This window comes from Chamaea fasciata, unplaced genomic scaffold (assembly GCF_029207755.1).
Source record: "Chamaea fasciata isolate MVZ Bird 193981 ecotype frontalis unplaced genomic scaffold, bChaFas1.0.hap1 SCAF_3, whole genome shotgun sequence".
NCBI lineage: Eukaryota > Metazoa > Chordata > Aves > Passeriformes > Sylviidae > Chamaea > Chamaea fasciata.
The window spans coordinates 15,261,548-15,282,121 of record NW_027094088.1 but is presented as its reverse complement, the minus strand read 5'-3'; the positions used below and the strand labels follow the sequence as shown (position 1 = coordinate 15,282,121).

The following is a 20,574-nucleotide window of genomic DNA, read 5'->3' as shown; positions in this document are numbered from 1 at the left end:
CTTTGTGCTCACAGTAAGCAAGCAAACAAGATGGGAATAAATCATGCACTGTAACAGAGCCCAGCCATTTCCCGGGCTGCAGCTTTGCTATTTGTGTTCTCTAACCTATACAGGGAGCACGTATATATTGGTCTAATGCAAATCTGAGCTAATTCAAGCCCCATCTCCACAGAGATGAATGAGCATGCAAATCTGCTGCTTTGTTTTGGAGGAATAGCTCCTGGAATTGCCTGATTCCCAGTTGCAACTGACATATTTCAAATACTACAGTCAGTTGGCTTCAGGAGATTTGTGCCCCTAGGCTGCAGCAAAAAACACCTGGGAAGACAAGTAGGTTCTCTTGAATGCCTCGGTTCCATTATAATTAGTGTTAATGTAGTTGTGCGCTTGGAAAAGTGAGTGCCTTTAAAAAGTTATAATGAATTGAGTAAACAGAACAACCCCATTGCCTACAATAACCACTCCACTGAATCTCTGTGTATCTCTGCAGCTGCTGAAATAAAACACGGACGTTGCTGAAAAGATTGCAGATAAACTGAGTAGGACATGAAAGCTGGTATCAAACATGGGCTTCAAAACCATCTGTGGGGTAATTCAGAGAGACAAGAGTACTTCTGAATTTCAGTAGAACTTCAGGATCTCTTAAGAGTGTCATGATGTTGCTAACTCATGGAAGTGCTCTGGGACATGTCTCCTAACTTTTCTCCAGGTGGTACTTCCAACAACAAGGGTGCTCAGGCTCATTACACACCCCTAGAAGGGATTTCCTAGTGAGTTACCAGAGTCCCTTCTTACAGTTTTGTAGTGCCCATTTGCACACTGACCTGAGCCCTGTGTGTCTGGATTGTGGTATGTGAAGAGCTTTGCACCTCACATAAGGAAGGCTCTCAGCGGTTTCTCTGAGGGTGCATTTTTTGTAGGAAGATCAGCAAAGCCGAGGGAGATACCATCTCACCGCCTTGAACCCTCAACAAGGAGCCCACAGAAATTGTCAGCAGACAGGCCCAAGTTACTTGGTCTATTTTTCCTGCAAAGCTTCTCCTCTGTCATCATGCCTTGACCTGGGCTGGAATACAAGGGCATTGTGCAGCCTGTATGTGGCAAGCCAGAATTGCTCTAAGGAAGGGAAAAAATCGACCCGACAATAACAAAGAACACCCTTTACAGGATCCATTATCCTTTATTAATAAACTTTGGCATGTATTCCCCCCACTCCTGAAGGATTTGCACCATAAAATAAGCTGGAAGAGAAATAGTGGTTGTTTTCCTACATGCTTCATTAATTTTTAGTTTTGGCAGGCAATATAAATAAAAATATCAAGTGCACATCTAATTGGATCACCAGTGATTTCCAACTCCCTGTAGTACTAGAGAACCTGATGTAGCTGCACTGTTTAGTGAGCATGGATGAGTTAGGCAAACAATGGCTCTCTCTGCCCAGAGGCTTTGGTTTAATCTGGAGCATTTACCCATTTAATATGAGACAGGGCAGTTAATGCTGCAGTGGGGAATTCACAGCACAGATCTCTTTGTTCTTCCAGGCTTGTCTTCCAGCAGGGACTGGAAGCATGTCTTGGCAGATTCAGGAAGGTGTCAGTGAACTGCATCCACACTCAGATTTTTGTGGAAGGAACTCTGGCATTTCTCAAGCATAGACTCTTCCATACACACTGACTTCAGGATGTTACTGAAGTACTTCCTGCCTCCTTCACGTGTCCAATGTAGAGCATGGCCTCTTAAAAAAAAACCAAACAAAGATTAAAAAAAGAAGGCCTTGTCCTAAGTATCATCACAAAGGACTTGGGATGAGAGAATTCTTACAGTAAGGAAAATGATGCCTGCTAGGCTACCTGATATCTGACTTCTCAGCTGTCAAGGGAATCAAGTGCCTCCAGAAACGGATGGTTCTTAGGGAGGATTACTCAGGATCATTTCTGAGTGGATGATACTGACCTCTAATTGTAATGTTTGATGACCTCATTTCATAGACGACTCCTTTGCACATTGCTGGGTGTCTTCTGCTGCTTTGCACAGATAAAATGAACTGGTGAGTTCTATCTCTTGGTGGATGTAGTCTTGCTGTGGGCTCTCTGACTCAAGGGAGTGCAGGATGCAGGAGCAGGAGTAGGCATAGAAGAGAAAGAAAATTACAAGTAGAGATTGAACTGCTTTCTCTCCTGCAGAGAATATGACAACAAAATACCCCCAAAGAAAAGGTAGTGCATGTTGCCAGGAGAGAATGATGGAAGCTTGTGCTCTTTCTAAGTCCTGTAGGCATGTTACTCCTAAGCTAGACAGAGAGGATATCAGCCTTCAGGATTGTTAGTGCAGCAGTAAATTGACACACAATTAAAAACCTATCATGTGTATTGTGTTGTTCTTAAAAAGTACCAGAGCAGGCTGCAGGATTTAAGCCCTCCAGAGGTCAAAGCTGCCTTCCATATTAGAGCACCAAAAAGGCCTGGGGGAAATGAAATTCTCTATTAGGTGGACCATTAGACATTTGACAAGATTAAATAAGTCAAAAAAAATTATGAAGTAAGTATTGAATTGAGAAGATTTCACAAGGTGTTTGTCTCTTCAGTGTTATGCAGGATGCTATGGAAAGCAATTTGGCTATCTGAAGCTTTTTTGTTGTTTTTTTCTTTTTCTCTAGGATCTGCTTCTCTCTCAAAAATGGCTCTGGAGGGTTCCTTCAGCTGCTGGAATGGAACAGTGATCAGGCTGGGGCAGGCATGTGACTTCATTCAGGACTGCGCTGAGGGAGAAGATGAGGGAGATACGTGCAGTGAGTAAATCCGAACCCCCAGGCTGTACCATCCTTTTCCAGAAGCATTGATTGGTTTGAAATTTAATGTCTGAGACTTTAGCACCAACAGACTCATTTGGTTCTATCAAAAGACCAGTATCCCCCATAATACATGCCATTTCTCTGGGTGTCTGCCTGGAGAGCGTCATTTGATATTTCTGGGCTCACCTACATCAGTTCTGCAGCAGCTTCTTAACATGCTCTGGGTGCTTCATCTCTTCCAGTGTCCCGATCAAAAATGCAAAGGAAGTATAGCCTGAATAGCTAGATGCCTTACAGAATTATGAAATGTGTTGGAGCCTTTAATCAAAATGTAGTGCAGCATGTGGCAGAAGGAGAGGAAGGAGAAAACTTGTAAGATGAAAAATGAGTAGAGCCAGTAGCTTGTCTTTGACTAACTCCTGTGTCTTTGTAATTCCTCTGGTTTTCTACCCTCTCTTCAGGAGTCAATAGTCCAATAACATACAGCAAAAGACAGCCTGAGTTTTCTAAGAACTTGCTGTGCTGAGTGCTTTAGAAAATGTGCTGTGGATCTCAGATGCTTTAGGACCTTCCTTTAACTGTCTTGAAGGTGCCTTATCAGTTTTTCTATACCTCTGTACATTGTACCGCCAGCATCCTCCCATCTGCCAGCCTACAAATAGTTAGGAGTGGTGGGTTGTCCACTCTGTGGTTGTCCACAGGGCAAATATATCAAGAAAAACAAATTTTGAGAGTTCATTATTCAAAGTGTATGTGCCACAGCTGATCTAGCCTGTGGGCTGTTACAATAGAACTGTGTTATTTCATATGTAAAAAACATGTTTTCTGTTTCTAGCAAGAACTTAGCATGAGTGATATACAACTTATAGCAGATTTCACTTCTTTTTCTGCTAATAAAGAAATAAAGTTACAGACTTTATTGTTGTGGAGAACATTGGTTTGACCTGGGATCATCTAGGAAACTAGTTCAAAGCTTGAAATTACATGCTTCTCCATCATTTTCGACATTGTTACAATTTGAAATTATATTCTTTAATGACACACTCAGTGGACATTAAATTCATAGGAACAGTGTCAGCACTGTGGACTTGCAGCTTCTTAGAACCAATAATGCTTCATATTAGTAATATTGAAATCTTATTTCCATCTAAGACATTTAAAATAGAACTCTAAAACCTCATAATGGCATTTCTGTTGTATTCTACTCTATAATTTTAAAAAAGGTTGAATGCATTTTCATTTCATTGGATGTAGAGAAACATTATTTACCCTCAAATGTATATTCAGACACATTCTGGTGCCTCTGGTGCCTGTGTGCCATAAATGGCTCTGCCTTGTGAGAATAATCCTGTCTGTACCGGGGGAAAGAGCAGAGTTCAGAAGGTGGAGTTGTACTGATCAGGGATGCAAGCTGAATACCGCCATGGGATGGGGCGGGCCTAGAGGAACATGCTTGCCTGTTGTTTTCAGACATTGGGTGCACTTGTGGCGAGTCTGTTGTTCATGTGTCAGGAGGGTGGCTCTGCTTTTCCCTCTTGCTGCCGCCCTGTACCCCATGATGAGCCCAGTGGAAAAGCAGCCAATGCCTCTCTGGCATACGCTATCCACGGGGCTTTGTTTGGTTGTCTTTTCTCCCTCCATTCATCTGTACCTGCTTCCATAAGGCAATATGGCACTTGCAGCTGTGCTGGCAAAGGAATGTACTGAGAATGTTGGTGAGAAAATGTAAAAAGCAGAAAATACTTAGCCAGCTGTTCAGCAGAGCATCACTCCCAGCTTGAGACCACATGGCTTGCATTCACCCATAGGTACTGGAAATGAGAGTTCTTACTTCCAGCCAAAAGGTCCAGAAACACTGTCTTCCACTCAAGGAACAAAAAAGCATGGCTTGCCTGAGCAAGAGCCCAGGCTGTGGATATGCCTGTTTATCCAGCTATATAAGCCTGCTCAGTTCTATGGCTGATCCTTCTGCTTCTTTACAGCGCTGAATATTGTTGGCGTAAGGTTTCTTACACAAAACAGAGAAGTGATCTAATGTTTGAGGTGTCAGAAATATCTGCATGGCAGCCTAACACAAAACATATGTCATCTTTCAGCATTTTAGTTGTCATTTTACTCCTGAGCAACATGGATATTTTCATCTGCTTTTTGCAAGTGTGGTAAAAAGTGATTCAGATTTATCAGGCAGAGAAAAGGGTTTCCCAAATGGTTCTGCTTACACAAAAGAGCTGTCAGAAAAAGATGAGCTATGCTCAAAACTGAGGAAAGAGGTTTTAAAAATGCCATTATCAAAGGCTTCTATCTTTGAGCTTCAGGGAGGTGTTGGAGTTTTTTGCCTTCCAAAGTCTTTTAGCTTTACAGGTACTAATTGGTTTTATTATGATTTTAATTCTTTATTCCTAATAATGAGACTTTTTTTCCTGTCTTAGCTGAAAAAGGTCTCTCTATATAACCTGCTGTTTGCCAACGTCTCTTTACTTATTAATGGCCAATGAGACATCATGGTGCTTGTTCTGCTTTGCAACCAATTAGTCTGTGTAGAAATTGCAAAATCAGAGAGGGATGACCCCTAGAGAAAAGCGTGTTGCTGTTTGAGTCATAATCAGATGTCCCTGCAGGAGTAAAAGACAGCTTCAAAGAGGCAGACGTGGAGTGAGATGCTGAGCTGCGTGTGTGTTGACTCAGTATCAGACATACAGATTCACCAGCCTGATGGAAGCGTCACGCTAAAAATTACATTGCAGAGGATACATTGCAGGCACACATTAATACTTCAGATAGCACTGGTGGTGTGTCTCTGCTAGTAAAATCATGCCTTTCCAGACACAGAAACTACATGTGCCAGCTACTATGTCAGGCTTGGACTTTAGGTTTCTGCTGAATTCATAAACTGAAAGATAGATTCTTCTATAAAAGTGCTTTTTAAAATGCTGTAATAGTTGGAGCTGGGTGCCTCCAAACAGGGCTTTGAACAAAGAAGTTCTTGGTGGATTATACTCAAACAGTCTGAATTCCCCAGCCTTTATGTGACTGTTGGAATCAGTTGTCCCCCATATGAGGCTCTGGGAGCTCTTCCCATTCTTCATTGTGTCCCTTGCTTGCTTCTAGGTAGGATGTTTCTTTTTTCTCAGGTTGCAGCTTCTGTTAACGAATTCCTTATCTTCTGTCTTGAACCAGCTCTAGGGTTTTCTCATATTTGACTGAGTGGAAAGTTCAGCGTATCTGGTGAAAGTTCACAGCTTGTGCCTTAGGCTTCAGCAAATTTATTTATTAATGCTAAGGAACAAATTCTATATAAGTAGTTTACCAAATCACTCAACATATGGATAGAACTTACTGCAAAAAACCCCAACGTATTTTCTCTTATTGTAGTAATCACATGTAATGTACTTTGTGTGGTAGAAGACAGACATGAAAACTCAAATTATGTACTAACACAGATGGACAGGGCTCTGTTTTACAGAAAGGATGAATTTGTTTTAGCAGTTTTGTACTTCTCTTTTTAGTTAACAGTATCTGGCATTTTGGTTCAGTAATCTTTCATTGCCAGGCAGCAAATCAGGGCAAAAGTTAAAACTTTACTGAAAAGGAGTGCATAAAATTTTGGCTAGTCCAAAACTATTTTACTTTCTGTGACAAATTCACCAAAAAAAAAAAAAAATTGTCCTTGGAAAATATTGGTTAATCAGTCCAAGCATGTTAGGTAAGTAATGGATAGGTTTTAAAAACTGTAACATTTTTAAAAATGGAGGTGCCAGTAGTATATTTATTATCTAGAAACCCAGAACTTACAGGGTTCACTCAGGATACAGTTAACCAAGACTGGTTCTTCTGTGAATTTGAGCCCTTATTTTCTATTTCCGTAAAGAGTTTCCAAGCTTCTGGTCTAGTTCAGAAGAAAATGGTTACCCAAATCTTTCCTGAGGTTGCACTTCCACGTTTTATGAATTTTGGCTGGAACAGGAAGTAATGTCTTATTTATCTTTGAAATAAATCTCATAATCACTGGGTTATAGGGTAGTTTTCACTCTGCTTCATTGAATATTTAAGGATGTTAATCACCTTAGCAGGTGAGATAAGGAAGACAAGTGTCTGATTTCTGAGAGGAGGGACTCATGCTGTGCCAGATGCTTGGAGGACTGCATGCACACATCGGTCAAAAGACCAGATGGTAGCTAGAATAGGAACCTATAAAGTTTGATTTTCTGATAAGGTGGATGAGTGACCAAAAAAGCATTGATAATCAATTCTATATGGGCTAGTTTCCTTTCCAGGCCAAAATGAGTGAAGAAATTGTGGGATTCATTTTTATCCAGGTACAGCCTAGCAGTCTTCCTGTAGACAAAATGATGAAGTAGCAACCTGTTGCCATGCCATGCTATGCTCTTCAAAGTCCTGTCTTGCATACACTAATCCTTCTGCTTCTTTCTTTATCAAAAGCTGTACTTACAGAAACAAATTCTAACCTCTGACAGTTTTGAGCTCAGCAAAGCTATCTGCCATTAAAGGATAACTCTGCTGACTCTTGAAAAATATTTTCCCCTTTTTTGCTTCATTTCTGGTAGAATTTGGCTGGCCAAATTTGTTAGCATAGAAGCAATCATTGAAACAAACTCATGTTTAAGGTTCATGTGGTTCTTTAAATTGAGTAACTGATCTGTTTGGCTTCTGAGATTCCTTCCTAAACTTGGTAAAGGTCTATATATACAGAGTATTTTAATGCTTTTTTTTTTTTTTTTTAATATACAATACCTGTTTGGAATTTCACCCAAAAGTTTAAGCTGTGATATCTGGTTGATTTACACCTAGTTTTGAAGTAAGAGATTACTCCATCTGCTTCATAAATTATATCAGTTACTAATTCTCTTGCTATTAATGGACAAAAAACTGAGTTAAAGAAATAAAACTTATTTAGATTTTTCTTGAAAGGTATTTAATTCTGCAGGCTTAAAAATATTTGGTTTAGAAGAAGTTTAACATCCAACTGCCTTTCCCTACTTCCTCATTCACATAAAAGAAGAGACTCTTACATTATCAGAGTGCTTCAGTTTCACTGGACTACTCTGTTCTTCATCTCATTTCCATAAGTTGTAACTTAATCTTACTAAGGGCTAAACCTTCTGAGGTTTCTGTCACTGGTATTATTATCCAAAATGGCAGGTTTCAGTAGAAGTAACCCCTGCCCCCTCATTTCCTTGATTTTCCAATAAAGTCAGACCAGCTCCCCCTTATCAGTGCAGTGTCCGTGCTGATGTGAGTTTCAGTCACAAACACATGAAATGGAGCAGTACCAGTTGGAGAGAAGTGGTAGCCAGAGGTCTCTGTGGAGTACCAACACATGGAATCGCAGGTGCTGTACATATTCAAGGTAAGAAAAAGCAGCAAAGAAAATGCATCCAGGGCATGAGACATCTGAAAACTCATGAAACATTAATTTGGGAAAAGGGAATGAAATATTCTGTGAAAGTAATAGCTTCTTATTTATGCCCTTACTTGTTCATCGACAGTGAGCTTTTCCTGGCCTTCAGGCAGGGATTGCTACTTAGATGACTCCTCCTGCTGCTCTGACTTGTTTACATCATCCTAGATAGCAAATGGCCATGACATGAATTCAGTTGGACACCAAGCCAAGCTGTTTCTGTGGGAATTCAGGGCACATTATAATTTGTCATTTTCTTTGTATCCCAGCCTCAGGCTGCGCAATGAAATATAATCAAGTTCTGCAGAGGGGTGAAACACAGGGAAGTAACTCTCTGCCTAACAGCTTCACATTTAAAGACCAGGCCGAATGAATTTAGAGACTTTTAAAAGGAAAAACTTGAAAAAGCCCTAACTTCAGTAGAGGTTGTGATTTTTTTCGTAACAGGTTTAGATGCCTGCACAAAATACCACTAAAATGTGGCTCTTGCCTCGATGTCAGGTTCCTGGTCCAAAACTAGCCCTACTAAAAAGCTGCAGATAGATGATTTGTTTCACTTTCCTCTGACAGTGAGTTGTGATTCAGGGTCCCAGAAAATCAAATGTTTGTAGTCTAGATGCTGCAGCTGTGGTATTTCGCAGCTGTTTTTTCTGGGTACACCAAGGAATGCATACATGTGCCAATGACAGTCAATTGCCTTTTGAGATGTGTGAGTCAAAGCCGGAGCCCTGTGTGCAGGTATTTTATTGGTCTGAAATCTCAGCCAGGGGGATCTGCTGGTACTGAAACGTTTTGAATGATCTGGAGCTTGAATACTGGTGCCTCATTGTCTGACAGCCACTTTATAGATATATCATTTCAGGGGAAAAGAAATTAATTATCACAACAAAATATATTTTCAAGAGCCTCTTCTACTTATAGAGGAGCTAATGAAATTACTGGTATCACTTGACCAGAAGATTCTCATGCTTTAGAAGTTTGTGGTCTATCCTACTTCTTGTAAGTGAAGAAATTTTAATTCTGATTTTATCAAGCAGCTAAAAGTAAAAAGAAAAAAAATCCTGGATATGCGTTTGCACATGAAATTTCATTTTTATCTTGCAGTTTCAAACAGATTTCATGTATCATACTCCTTTCTTGGAGCAAAAGGAGCAATACTTTGCACCCTTTGTAAGAAGAACTTGCATTTGTAGGTAGAGAAGTTCATGGAAGGCGTGAGATTACCTTCTGCTTTGAATGAGATGAGTGTTGCCTTAAAACTGGCAAATTTCAAGGCAAAAAGCTAATGGAGCTCTATTGTTTGGAGCTGGAAATTGAAATTCTAACCTAGTGACAGAATGAGCAGGCTTCAAAGTCTGAAAGTATGGATTAAAATAAACTATCCTCTTTTCAGCCATTCATCTCATGGAAGAGAATCACAGGTGAAAAAACTGAGGCACGAAAGGATTCAGTGCTTTACCTGAGGCCATGTCAGTGCTCACAGGGAAAAGACATCATGTTGCTGAGCTGGGCTGAGTAGAAACCTGGACTGTAAGGGAGGGAATCTTGTAGGGAATGTATCCCTCTCCAAGATTTCCCTCTGTGGGGCTGCAGAAGCAGCGCTTAGGAAAGTAATTTCCTAGATGTAACCTTGAGTGAGCCGATACCTGCAGAGTTGAGAGCCCAGGTGTTTAGGAGACCCCTTGGTGTGTAGTGAGATGTGTCCTCTCACTTGGGTTTGTCAAAGTGTGTGGGGGGTCACTTAGCCATAGTCTGGGGTTTGTTTCTCTCTGCTCCTCTGTCCCCATGATCAGGCACATGCACGATTCCACACAGAAGTAGCTGGGAGTGCCCACATGCCTGGGCAAACCGGGTTGGAATAGTCACTGCAGCTCTTGTGTGAACCCAGGAGCTGCCTCTTCAGCTCACCTGGCTTCTGTCTGTGTCTTTCCCTCTTGCAGGAAATCTTCCCTCTGGCTTTTACTGTTCGTTTGAAGCAGGGGACTGTGGCTGGATGCCAGGCTTCTCTGCATCCCATCCTTCTCCGTGGCGGATTGGAAGCCCGGAACACAACCGAGTCCCTTCAATAGAAGGTGTGTGAGTGTCAACAGTAAGTGTAGAGCATAAACAGCAAGAGCAAAAATGATACACACATGGTGAGGAGAGGGAATGAAACACAGGGCAAGTTTTCCTGTGTACTTACATATTCAGCCTCCACTGAAACAGATCCCAACTTTCTACTCTCAAATGCCATCTTTCAACTCTGAGTGCTTTGAGCAAAAGACTGTCCTGCCCCTTTTTTCTTGAAGGTACGAAGTGGTACCTCTGTCTCCACCACTGAGACCAGATACAGATCTTGACCCCTCTAAAAAACTTCATACCGAAAGTTCATCTGCCTGACCCTCTACCATACTGATCTGTTTTTTTCTTTCTGATTTTTTCTATTTATTTTTTGTCTATTTTTCTGTACTACTGCTTTTTCCCCTGCTCACATGGTAATTTTTTCTCTCTTTGCTTCATGATCCCTTGAGTTGCACTTTTATGTACAGTTACTGTGTACTTGTTCTCCTACCTAAATGCCAGTCATTTCTAACCCTTCTCTTACAAACAGCTGAAGGGTTGTTGTTTTTTCTTTTTTCAGTTTTCTTTTGAGAGAAAACCCACTACTGCCCTTTTCCTCTTGTTTACAGCAAATTATTTAAGTAGCAAAGAGCTATAGCTGTATTTTTATTTGGTTTTGGTCAAGATAAATTATTTTCTTCCAAGTTACTTTTTGTTCATTAAAAATACACTTTATTATTTGCCTTGCAAGGAGAATGAATTTGAAGGCACAGAGCAACAGAAGCTAGTGGGGGGAAGGTAGACAGACTCCTTAAGTGTGGTTTCTTAGTATGTTTGTTAGGTAGCTGAAGCTGCATCCCCAAGAAATGGAAAAAGCCTTCTGTTCCCTGGAAGCATGGAATTTTGCCATGGTAGAAGCCAGCTAACATGGGCTTGGGGCAGGTTTCACAAATCCTGAAACCCGAAGGTGAGTGCTGCAGTTTGACCTTCTTCCTTCTCTTTCATCCAGGTTCTGCGCTCCTCCTTAACACCAGCAAGGCACCAGCAGTAGTAAAGACTGTCATGACCAGCACAGCATTTCCAGCTCCTTTGAGGAACTCCCCCTGCAAGGCAAGTCATAATGTTTTCTTTTCTTGTGCAATTTTCAGAGCTTTTTTTGTGTGTTTGACTCAGGTGTTCAAATATAGGTACTAGGTCAATAGCAAGGCAACCACTATCTCTGATTTTATTTTCTATAAAATATACTTATTTATGCCCACTGTGCAGGGGAAAGATATGGTTATCTGCTTGAATGCCACAAAATGTGCTTTGAAAAACCTATCATATCCTGTCCGCATTGCATCACATAATGTATTACAGTCTTCATAATTAGGTGTGTATGCTGTAAGAGTAGGGGAGCCAACATTACATAAACACAGAGAGGAAAAATCTTACTGCATGAGCAAGCAGTATATTTGCAACATCGAAGACAGAATAGGCTTCAGGACTGCCCCTGAGCCATTCAGAAAAGGCAGTACATGCTTTTTCTAGCACAGCTGGGATTTGGGCTGGCAGCTCTTCCTGCTGCTGCACTTCACACCTACCAGTCCTCATGAAGGCCTCATTCATAGGAGTCCTGAGGTTAGCCACAGCAGAGAGAAGTTCATCCAGAGTGGAGTCAGGTTCATATTCCAGCAGAAGAGCTATTGACAGTCATAAGACTTCAGCTTAAGCAAGTACATCGAGGCTTGGCAGACAACCTTGCTAATGGTTGTCATTTCTGAGTCATTTGTATTTAACTCTCAAAGTGCACCTTCAGAAAGATGACCTGTCTGCATCTTCTTATTATGCACCTTCACAGATTGTAGAATCACTGATAAGATTTATTTCTGACTTATGACTTTGAACCATGCCTAGTGAGCTAAAGCATTTCACATCTTCGCGGTCACTCAGCAATCTCACGTAAGCTTCTGGGTCCTGGAGCAAAGGGATTTAGGAAAACTGATACTAACAAAGTGCAGCTGTTTGTTGGTTGAGCACTGAACAGACAAAAGAATCTGTTCCAGTGATCTTAAAATACTGAAAGTACAAGAAGGGATGTTTTAGAAAGTTCTCCAGAATGAAACTGCACAGAAGAAGGTGTTTCCTTGCCTTAAAGTTTGTTTTGGTTCACTTCTGTTGGGTGTCTCAGTTCATACAGCAAAGCGCCTCTGGTTTTGCTCTCTTGATATATTCATGTTCTCCATCTTTGAAATATATTCTACCTTGTTTTTCCTCCCATCTGTGACAAAGGCGTATGCAGGTTCTGAATATTTTAAGACCTTATTCTGCCATGGACCAGCAAGAACGAGTGTTTTTCATAATCCACCTGACACAGGAATCACAGTGAATGATTTCCCAATATTTGTGTATTTTTTTTCTTGTGTATACAACACTGCAAATAATTAAACTTGCCGTTGGGGGAGAAGCTGCCATGTATTTCATCTGCTCACATGCCATCCCACCTCCGTCACTCCCCTTGGCACTTCAGAGGCATCCGGACGCATCCAGCATTGCAGCTGTCGGTAATAAAGAGTGAAGGAGTTTTGGCAAGGGTTTTGTCTTTTGCCTTTTCATATAGTGTAAAAGCTTCTCTTCTCAGTGGGTCCCTGGTGGCTTCAAATTCTATTTTACTGGAACAATCTGTCTGTGCACGGAATAATTTAATTCCACTTCTCAACACAACAGAAGAGGTGAAAGGAGATATGCCTCCCTACGCACTTATTCCTCCAATAGGTGCCAACAAACTTCGTAATAGTGAAATTATAGTCAGAAAAGAGGTTGTAAAACTACTATAATGCTGTCTTGTATTTATTCACCCTCAACAACTTCTTGATTGAACTGGCTCAAGTTCAGGCACTAAAAGATGAGTTTTCTTTTACCTGTCACTGCTGACAGCTTTGCCTGGCATGTCACAACTGGGGCAGGTTCTCTAGCAGCTGAAATCCCGCAGAAAAGGGATGTTGCAAAGGGATCTCAGCAAGCCTGTGTGTGAATTAGACCCATTTATTCTTCCACCATCGGATCCAGCCATAAATCTGCCCTTCCTCTTGTATTTGATTCTGCTCTCATGATCCTTTAGGTATCTGCTCACTCTTCTGAGGGCAACAAGGAGCTCAGAAAACATCCCTAGTTTGATCATTTTGACTCCCCTCTCTTCTCCGCTGCTACATGGAAGCTCTGGGGCACCTGCTGTTCAACCAAGTTATTATTTTTTCCCCTTATCCCCTAATTTTGTTTTATCCAGTCATATTTGACCAGTCACATCCACCACAGCAGAAGCTGACAACCTAATTTTTAGCCTGAGGTGTTCATAGAAATTAATTACTTCAGCCTCAGCATGAGGAACTTCAGCTGCCACAGTGCTGTTTACCAAGCTGGAGGATTCTGGGGTTTGTCCAGGATGTCTGTGAAGCCAGGACACAAAGCTGTTAAGGAAATAGCCAAGCAGTTCACAGTGGGTGCCAGCCACGAAGAGTTTCTAATGCTTCAAGCTTGTTTTTTCTCCCTGAGCCTGGCTGTTTAATCTTCCATTGTGGCAGGCTGAAAGAGGAGGTGACTGACCAGCCTGGTCCAAAGACCTTCTCTGCTAAGGTTCTGGGCAGCTGTATGCAGTGGTGTTAGCCCTTGGAGACACCACAGCACGGATGAGCTTGGCATATGAACTGTCACTGAGTGCAGGACTCGTGTGATACTCCATCTCTGTGCTCTCTGTGGGCTGAGCTCAGTCACCAGCAGCCTGCAGGGCTGCCTGCCCTTTCCATGCCCTGCAGAAGGCTCCTTGTTAACTGAGGAAGGGAAACGTCAGCCTGCCCTACTCTGCACTGCCCCACATGCATCAAAAGATGGGAAAAGGATAAAAATGCACACAGGAGATACTGTAATAAAAACAGACTGTACTTTCCCACGCTTTTGGGATTGGCGCTAATGTGCCTTGCACCTTCTGGATAGCTTTGTATTGCACTTCACTCCTGTTTGTTTTGAGCAGCCTTATATTTTCATTTTCTTTGTTCTTCAGTGCCTTTGGCAGGTCAGAGCAGTCAGTTTGTGATGCTGCCCTTTATTCTGGGTTCAGTTAGTTTTTCTCTTTCTTTTTGTTGTTTTATTAAATCTTGGCTGGAGTATCCCGGCTTCAAAGAATCTCACTTGTTTGCAGTCCAGACAGCCTTTGTTATCTTTTTCATGTTGCACTTTCCGTAGAGCCCTTTGCTTGTTGACCCCTTCTAGCCTGTGTTTAAAACCCACTCTGTATGAAAGAGGGAAACGGTGGCACTTCTACTAAATCGTGGGTGAATACAGGAAGTGGTTCACATAGTCCATGAAGTGATGCTCCATTACCCTGAAGTAGCCAGAGAGGAGAGATGCAACAAAAAGCTCAGGAAATGCTTTTGGAACCAAACAGTCACAGTAATCAAGAGTGAAAACCTTTTAACCCACGTGTAAAAGTTCACTGGAAGCAAAGCACGTGTAATTGAGCATAGAAATGCACGTGAAGTGCAAAGAATTAAGCGAAACAGTGGCCTGATCTAAAGGCAGAGATTTTAGAGCTCAAGCAGTAAAGCACAGCATTATTTCCTTCTGAAAATACTTCTATTTTTCTCCTTCTGTCACACTGAGATTCCTCTCCTCTGAGTGGGAATCAGCTGGCATGTACAAGGCTGACAGGGCAAAGAGGAGCATGGGATGGATAGGCATTTCCTCATTTTGAAGAAATATCCATATGCACGTCATTAGAAGCTGTACTGGTTTTTGGGAACCTAGGAAACCACACTGCAATTAAATCCAAGGGAAGTGCTGTCATGTCAGACGCCACCCATGGCAAAACTAAGTGCTTTGCCACAGGTGATAGCCCCTAGGTGTGCACAGTTTCCAAAATGTCATGGCCACCTTCTTCTCAGTACTTCACGAAGAAGGCCGAGAGCTGACAGAAGTGTCACAGGTGCCCAGGGATTACTCACCTTTGTGTGGAAGCTGGAGACTCGGTTCCGACCCTCCATATCTAGACAACAAGGCAATCCCATCTCCCTTGGTCCAGCATTATTGCTGTAAGGTACAGTCCTATGTGCCGATTTGCTTTTCCTTTCATTTTTTAGAGATGTTCCCTGATGTCTGCATCCAAAGGCCTTGAAGGATGTTGTGGTACCTGTAGATCATAAGAAACATGCCTATTTCTTCCCAAAGTGCTTGGATTTCCCTCATAAAGACGTGCAAGAGGCTGGTACACTTGTACCTGCCTGGGCTGTAGTCTTGTATCTGTCCTGCAACATTTCCTTTTGTGATGGGTTGTTACTGCCCCTTCTGCTTGGAAGTCACTCCGGAAACATGAGAAGTCTGGAGAATGATTTTTAGAAAGGCTGTGCTTTGCTCTGCTCAAGGGGAATCTGTGAGAGGATCTCAATACCACACCTGATAAGTAAAAGTGAGCCTGTAACTTTGGTGTGGGCTCTCATAGAGAAGGAGAGTAACAGCAGAGCTGTTGTTTGCCTGTGTGGGGGTGAACTTGAAATTAGCCTTAAATGTTATTGCATGTACCTCCATAGAGTAAGGGGACTCTGCAAGAGGGACTGCTTTGTGATTAGGAACCAGATTATTTCATTTTCCTGGTAGGCCCTGGGTCAAACTTTTTAAAGGGTATAGTTGTGCTGAAAAACAATGAAAACAGATTCCTGTGATAGTAAATGTGCTTTGTGCTTTTGGCTGTGTTTAAAATAATGAAAATATTTTTCTGATGCTATTTTGACATTTCAACTAGCTGTTTCTTGAAAGCCACCGTTATGTTATGTAAGTTAGTACTAAACTGGGCCAGATATCTTTATCACCTGAAATTATTTTTTGAATGTAAATGTACTGTCTCTCAAAAATAAATGACATGTTGATGTAGAACAGTACAGTTGAGATCTGCCTTCTCAGTCAGGTTTACAGATCTAAAGATGTTTTCATCCTCTCTGTTTATTAATTCAGCTCTGTTTTCTATGCAGAAGTGTTGCATTTTTTCAAGGCATGTAAGTCAATAATATAAATCATTCCTTGAGTGCTTTCTGAACCCCATGCTTACACCTGCAGAGCGTGTCTCCTTTTCTCCTCTACTCCTTGAGCTTTAAATAACTTAGAAGCATACATAGTAATAACATTGGCAGTGAAAATTTACGAGCATGAAAAATGCAACATAGATATGCCTCTAGCTCAGCCTTTCATGTGCTTTACTTGGCAGAATATTCTTAGCATACTTTTTTAAATTGTTGTTTTTAAAATCTGTACAGCTTCTTCACTGTCATCTGTCTTCTCTTGCCCTCTTTACCACCTGGCTTTTGTGTCACTGGATCAGAGGATCTATAGTATCTGAAATCTCAGGAATGCTGGTCATTCCACTGTACTCTGACATCATAATTCTGAACACTTTCTCGTTTGTTGATGCTTTTATTTTTCTCTTTGTCTGTTTTCTGAAATAAAGTAAGAAATAATGTGAGAATAAATAGTGGGAGAATCTGTTCATATAAAACATGAGCTTCTCTTGCTTGTCTAGGTATTTTAAAGCTACATAATTAGATCAGTTAATTATAATTCTATCATTTACAAAATTTTTTTGCTTGCACACCTGAGTCCTCATCTAAAGCAGAAGTGTCTGCAGACTACAAGAGAGTCTGATCATGCATTGTTGTAGATCTGGCCAAAAACCAGGAACAAGACCTTTTGATCCTCTTTATTATTCATAAGAGTCCAAGTCTGAATTGCTGAACAGTAGTAATAGATGTCTTTGCTTGTACTCTTGTGTGCAACCATTCCTCATTTCTAGTAAGAAAAAAATATCATCAGTATGATAAACTTTACATGTCAAAGGTAGCTCATATTCATGTACAAAGCTTACTGAGACTTGGCAAAGGTGTCTGCAGCTATTGCCTAATTCTGTGTAAATCATATTCTAGCTTGCAGCTTCAGTTTCTCCTGAACAGAGATGTCTTCCAATCTTCTGTAATACCTGAGCTGCATTTACTGGGTTGTTGCATTCACAGCTGAAGACAATTTCTACTGTTTCCCTTCCACTGAAGAAGACCCAAGGAAACAGTGATGTTCTTCAGGAGTATAAGTGCTTGCATTTCAAGAATCCACTGTTCTTTGTCAGGCAAATTTTGAGCAATTCCTTTGAGTAAGCATCATGGAGGGGGGGAGCGAGGACTTAAGGGCACCAGAGCTAAGTAATGTGCTGTCTCACAAGAGGAGAACCTGTGGTCTAGAGTTAAGGTGTTGCTGGCCAGAGAGCCACCAAGTGAGACCCAACTACTCCAGTTCCTTGGGACCAAAATGCCTGTAGACTCTCCTCTGTCTTCCTAAGAATACTTTACTCCAAGCCCTGTTGAAGTATGTTTTTCCTTTCCAATTTCTTTTTTAACTTGTGTTAAAGATGGCCAAGTATTTATTCCTGCCAGGTAGGACCATAATGCTAATAGTCAGCATCATTGCCATGCAGAAAGGGAGGAAAAAGAAACAGCAGCTCTCCAGGGTGTCACTGCAGAATGTTTTATTTATGCTGTTGCAAGTATGTGTCATTGGTCCTCGGTCAGGCATCTCGGAGATAGTTTATGCTGGAATGTTTCTAGCCATTAAAGTAGATTCACAGGTGTCAGCAAGTTCAAACTTCACCCAGAAGGTTCTTGGTATTCTATTTTTCTTTATTTGCATAAGGGAGTAAAATTGAAGTCTCAGTTCTCAAGTGGTCCTGAAATTATGCAGCTTGTGCTGGAAAATCTACCTTTCTTGGTTTTTTTCACCTGCCAAGCCCTGTTGATATTGATAAGGGTTATTTTGGGTTTTTGTTTGTTTTATTTTTTTTTCTTTCTGGGATGAGTTGAGTCTCCTGTTTGTCAGTTCAGAAACTCCACCAACTCCAAGGCTTAGGGGATTCTCAGAAGGCATCCTTCCAGATGGTGTTCGCAGTATAGTGCATGTAGCCATCTGACCTGAGTTTTGCCTCAATATGCTGTGTATTTACCATGGACTCTCCCTCCCATTAATTTTCCCCAGATCAGTTTAGACCATTTTATTTACTGAGTCAGTGGGTTTGCATATGAACAGCTGATCACCAGCTCTGGTGGGTTCTAAAGCCAGAAAGCAAGGTGCCATTGAGCCACTTTCTACGTTCTATGCTTAATTAATTTCTCAGTGATGTTTCTAGCTTCTGAATATTTTGCTGCTAGTTTAACACAGAGGGAGATGTTTGATGCATAATGTTAGGGTATTCCACCAACAGCCCAGATTTAGATTTTTCCAAATGTGCCACTGTTCTGCTTGCAGGGCACACTGTGTATGTAGTGCCATCTGCCATCATTGGTGCTGTATTCTACGGAATGAATGCCAGCCCCATTCAGAAGTCTTTACTATGATATCCAGCTCATCATCTGCTCTGGTTCACTTCAGCAGGTGTGAAAAGACCTGGACTGCCCTGCTGTGAAGCTTAGAAACCATGGAAATCACAGCCAAAAATGCCCATTTGGACACAGTGCCAGTCGATTCACTCAGAGCCAGTTCATTAGAGTTTGCATATTGCACTTTGCCAATGAGCTGATCTCCCACATCTAATGCCAGCTACTTCTTTCCGTCAAACAGCTGACATGTGTGCAAAGGCATTCATTCCAATTCATCAATTGCTTCAGCTTTTGCTCTAGTGTTATGTTAAGAGCTATCAAAGGCTTGCTCTTCCCTCACTTCTGACCATGTAGATGTTGCCTCTCACCTTCTGGCAGCTCTCCAGAAGAGACAGAGGTCTGAAAGCTTCTGTCTAGCAAGAGCTTTACCTCTCAAATTTTAAACTACCAAAACAGCACAGTGAAGTTGCTCTAACTCACCTGTATTAAAAATGTCATGTAGCATGTTGGAAAGGAAGTTGGCACTTAGGTCCTAAAAGTGGACATGTGGAGTCTCAGTAAGAGGTGTTGCTCTCCCTGGTATAAAAGGAGGGTTTTAAATGTCCACTGACATTTCAAACTTAATTAAGACGAGTAGTTAAGTTCTGATCAGTTTTCTCAAGGGAAATTACTTTATTGGGTCTGAACGGTATACATTTTCACTTAAAATTCACACTAAAAAATGCCTCACTTTGTTAGCATTTGAAAATATAGAATACCCAACAAGTTCTTTCATCTTGGTTGTCATCTCTTAGGAGCAGCCATGCAGACACCAAGTTTGAAGGCATTAGCCTCCTATACCATGAACATTTGTCAGCAGCCTCTCTCACCAGTGTTGGTTCTGGTTGCTGGGTATGAACTCAGCCCTCCTCAGTTGCCTCCATGGCTGTCATGTTGTGAATCTGAAATAGTTCCTGGCCATCCTGCTCAACTCTGCTTTTTCTCTCTGGTGTCAGGGAGGTGAAAATCCTCACAACTTCATGCTGTGGTTTCCACTGTCTGACACTGTGGAAATAGCCATGGGACTCCATGAATCCTTTCCCAGAACTGGGGTGGAAGTGAGCTGAAAGTTAGACTTGACCAGTGTCCACACTTGACCAGCTTGTCCCCAGAAGTGCTGTGGGCACCTGTGCGCTGGTTTGCTGAACCACTCAAAATCTTACACATCAATTTTGGATGTATCACCAAAATAATGTAACAAAATGGCTTCAGAGACACAAACTGGCACACCTGGTTGTACATTTATCAATCCTTGGGCCATACGGTACAATGGATTCTAGGCAAGTCCAGTGATTTTTGGACTGGAGAGAGAGAAGAGCCCCATCTAGATTATTCAGTCTCAGTCACAGTTCTGCAGTATAAAGTCATTTCTTTCTTTGTAGCTTTGGAGACGGGTAGATGAACTGAAGTGTTTACCCAAATTCAGTACTGATTTTTAATCAGTACTGATAATTAATACAATGGATGTCCAGAATTTTGTTCCACCCACTCCAAAATTGTGATCATAAACTAGGAATAATAGCAACACTTCTGTCATTTTGATGTCTACATCTGATTTGGCTGCCAGAAGAAACTTACACCATGACATAGGAACAGCAAGCAAAATTTAGCAGTTTTGTTTTATGCTGAGAAATTCATATGGATGTTCTGTGCTATCAAAGCAATGAAGTAATGTTATCAGGTGTTCCTTTGTAAAATACAAACTTAATTCCAAGCCTTCTGACTTTGGTGGTGGCTTTGAAGTTCAAAAAGATAGAGTGCTTTATTTAATATGTATGGATACTAGATACTGTGCTGAACACTTTCTTGTGTCCAAAACATCCATCGTTAATGTAGTTTTAATAAACTGATTCCTTCAGCATTCTCACTTCTACTGGTTATTGAGATGAAACCCGGCTTTTAAATAC

General features: G+C 41.4%; 1 protein-coding gene across 1 annotated transcript in view; it reads left to right on the top strand.

Annotated features, from left to right (window-relative positions):
- The window catches only part of LOC136286208 (ALK tyrosine kinase receptor-like), a 194,556-nt gene that overhangs the window by 139,295 nt on the left and 34,687 nt on the right, over positions 1 to 20,574 (top strand). Inside the window, exons 7-9 of the mRNA XM_066177564.1 lie at positions 2,657 to 2,788; positions 10,151 to 10,282; positions 11,260 to 11,360. Coding sequence (XP_066033661.1) covers positions 2,657 to 2,788; positions 10,151 to 10,282; positions 11,260 to 11,360 — 365 coding nt within the window. The remainder of the gene's footprint in view (positions 1 to 2,656; positions 2,789 to 10,150; positions 10,283 to 11,259; positions 11,361 to 20,574) is intronic.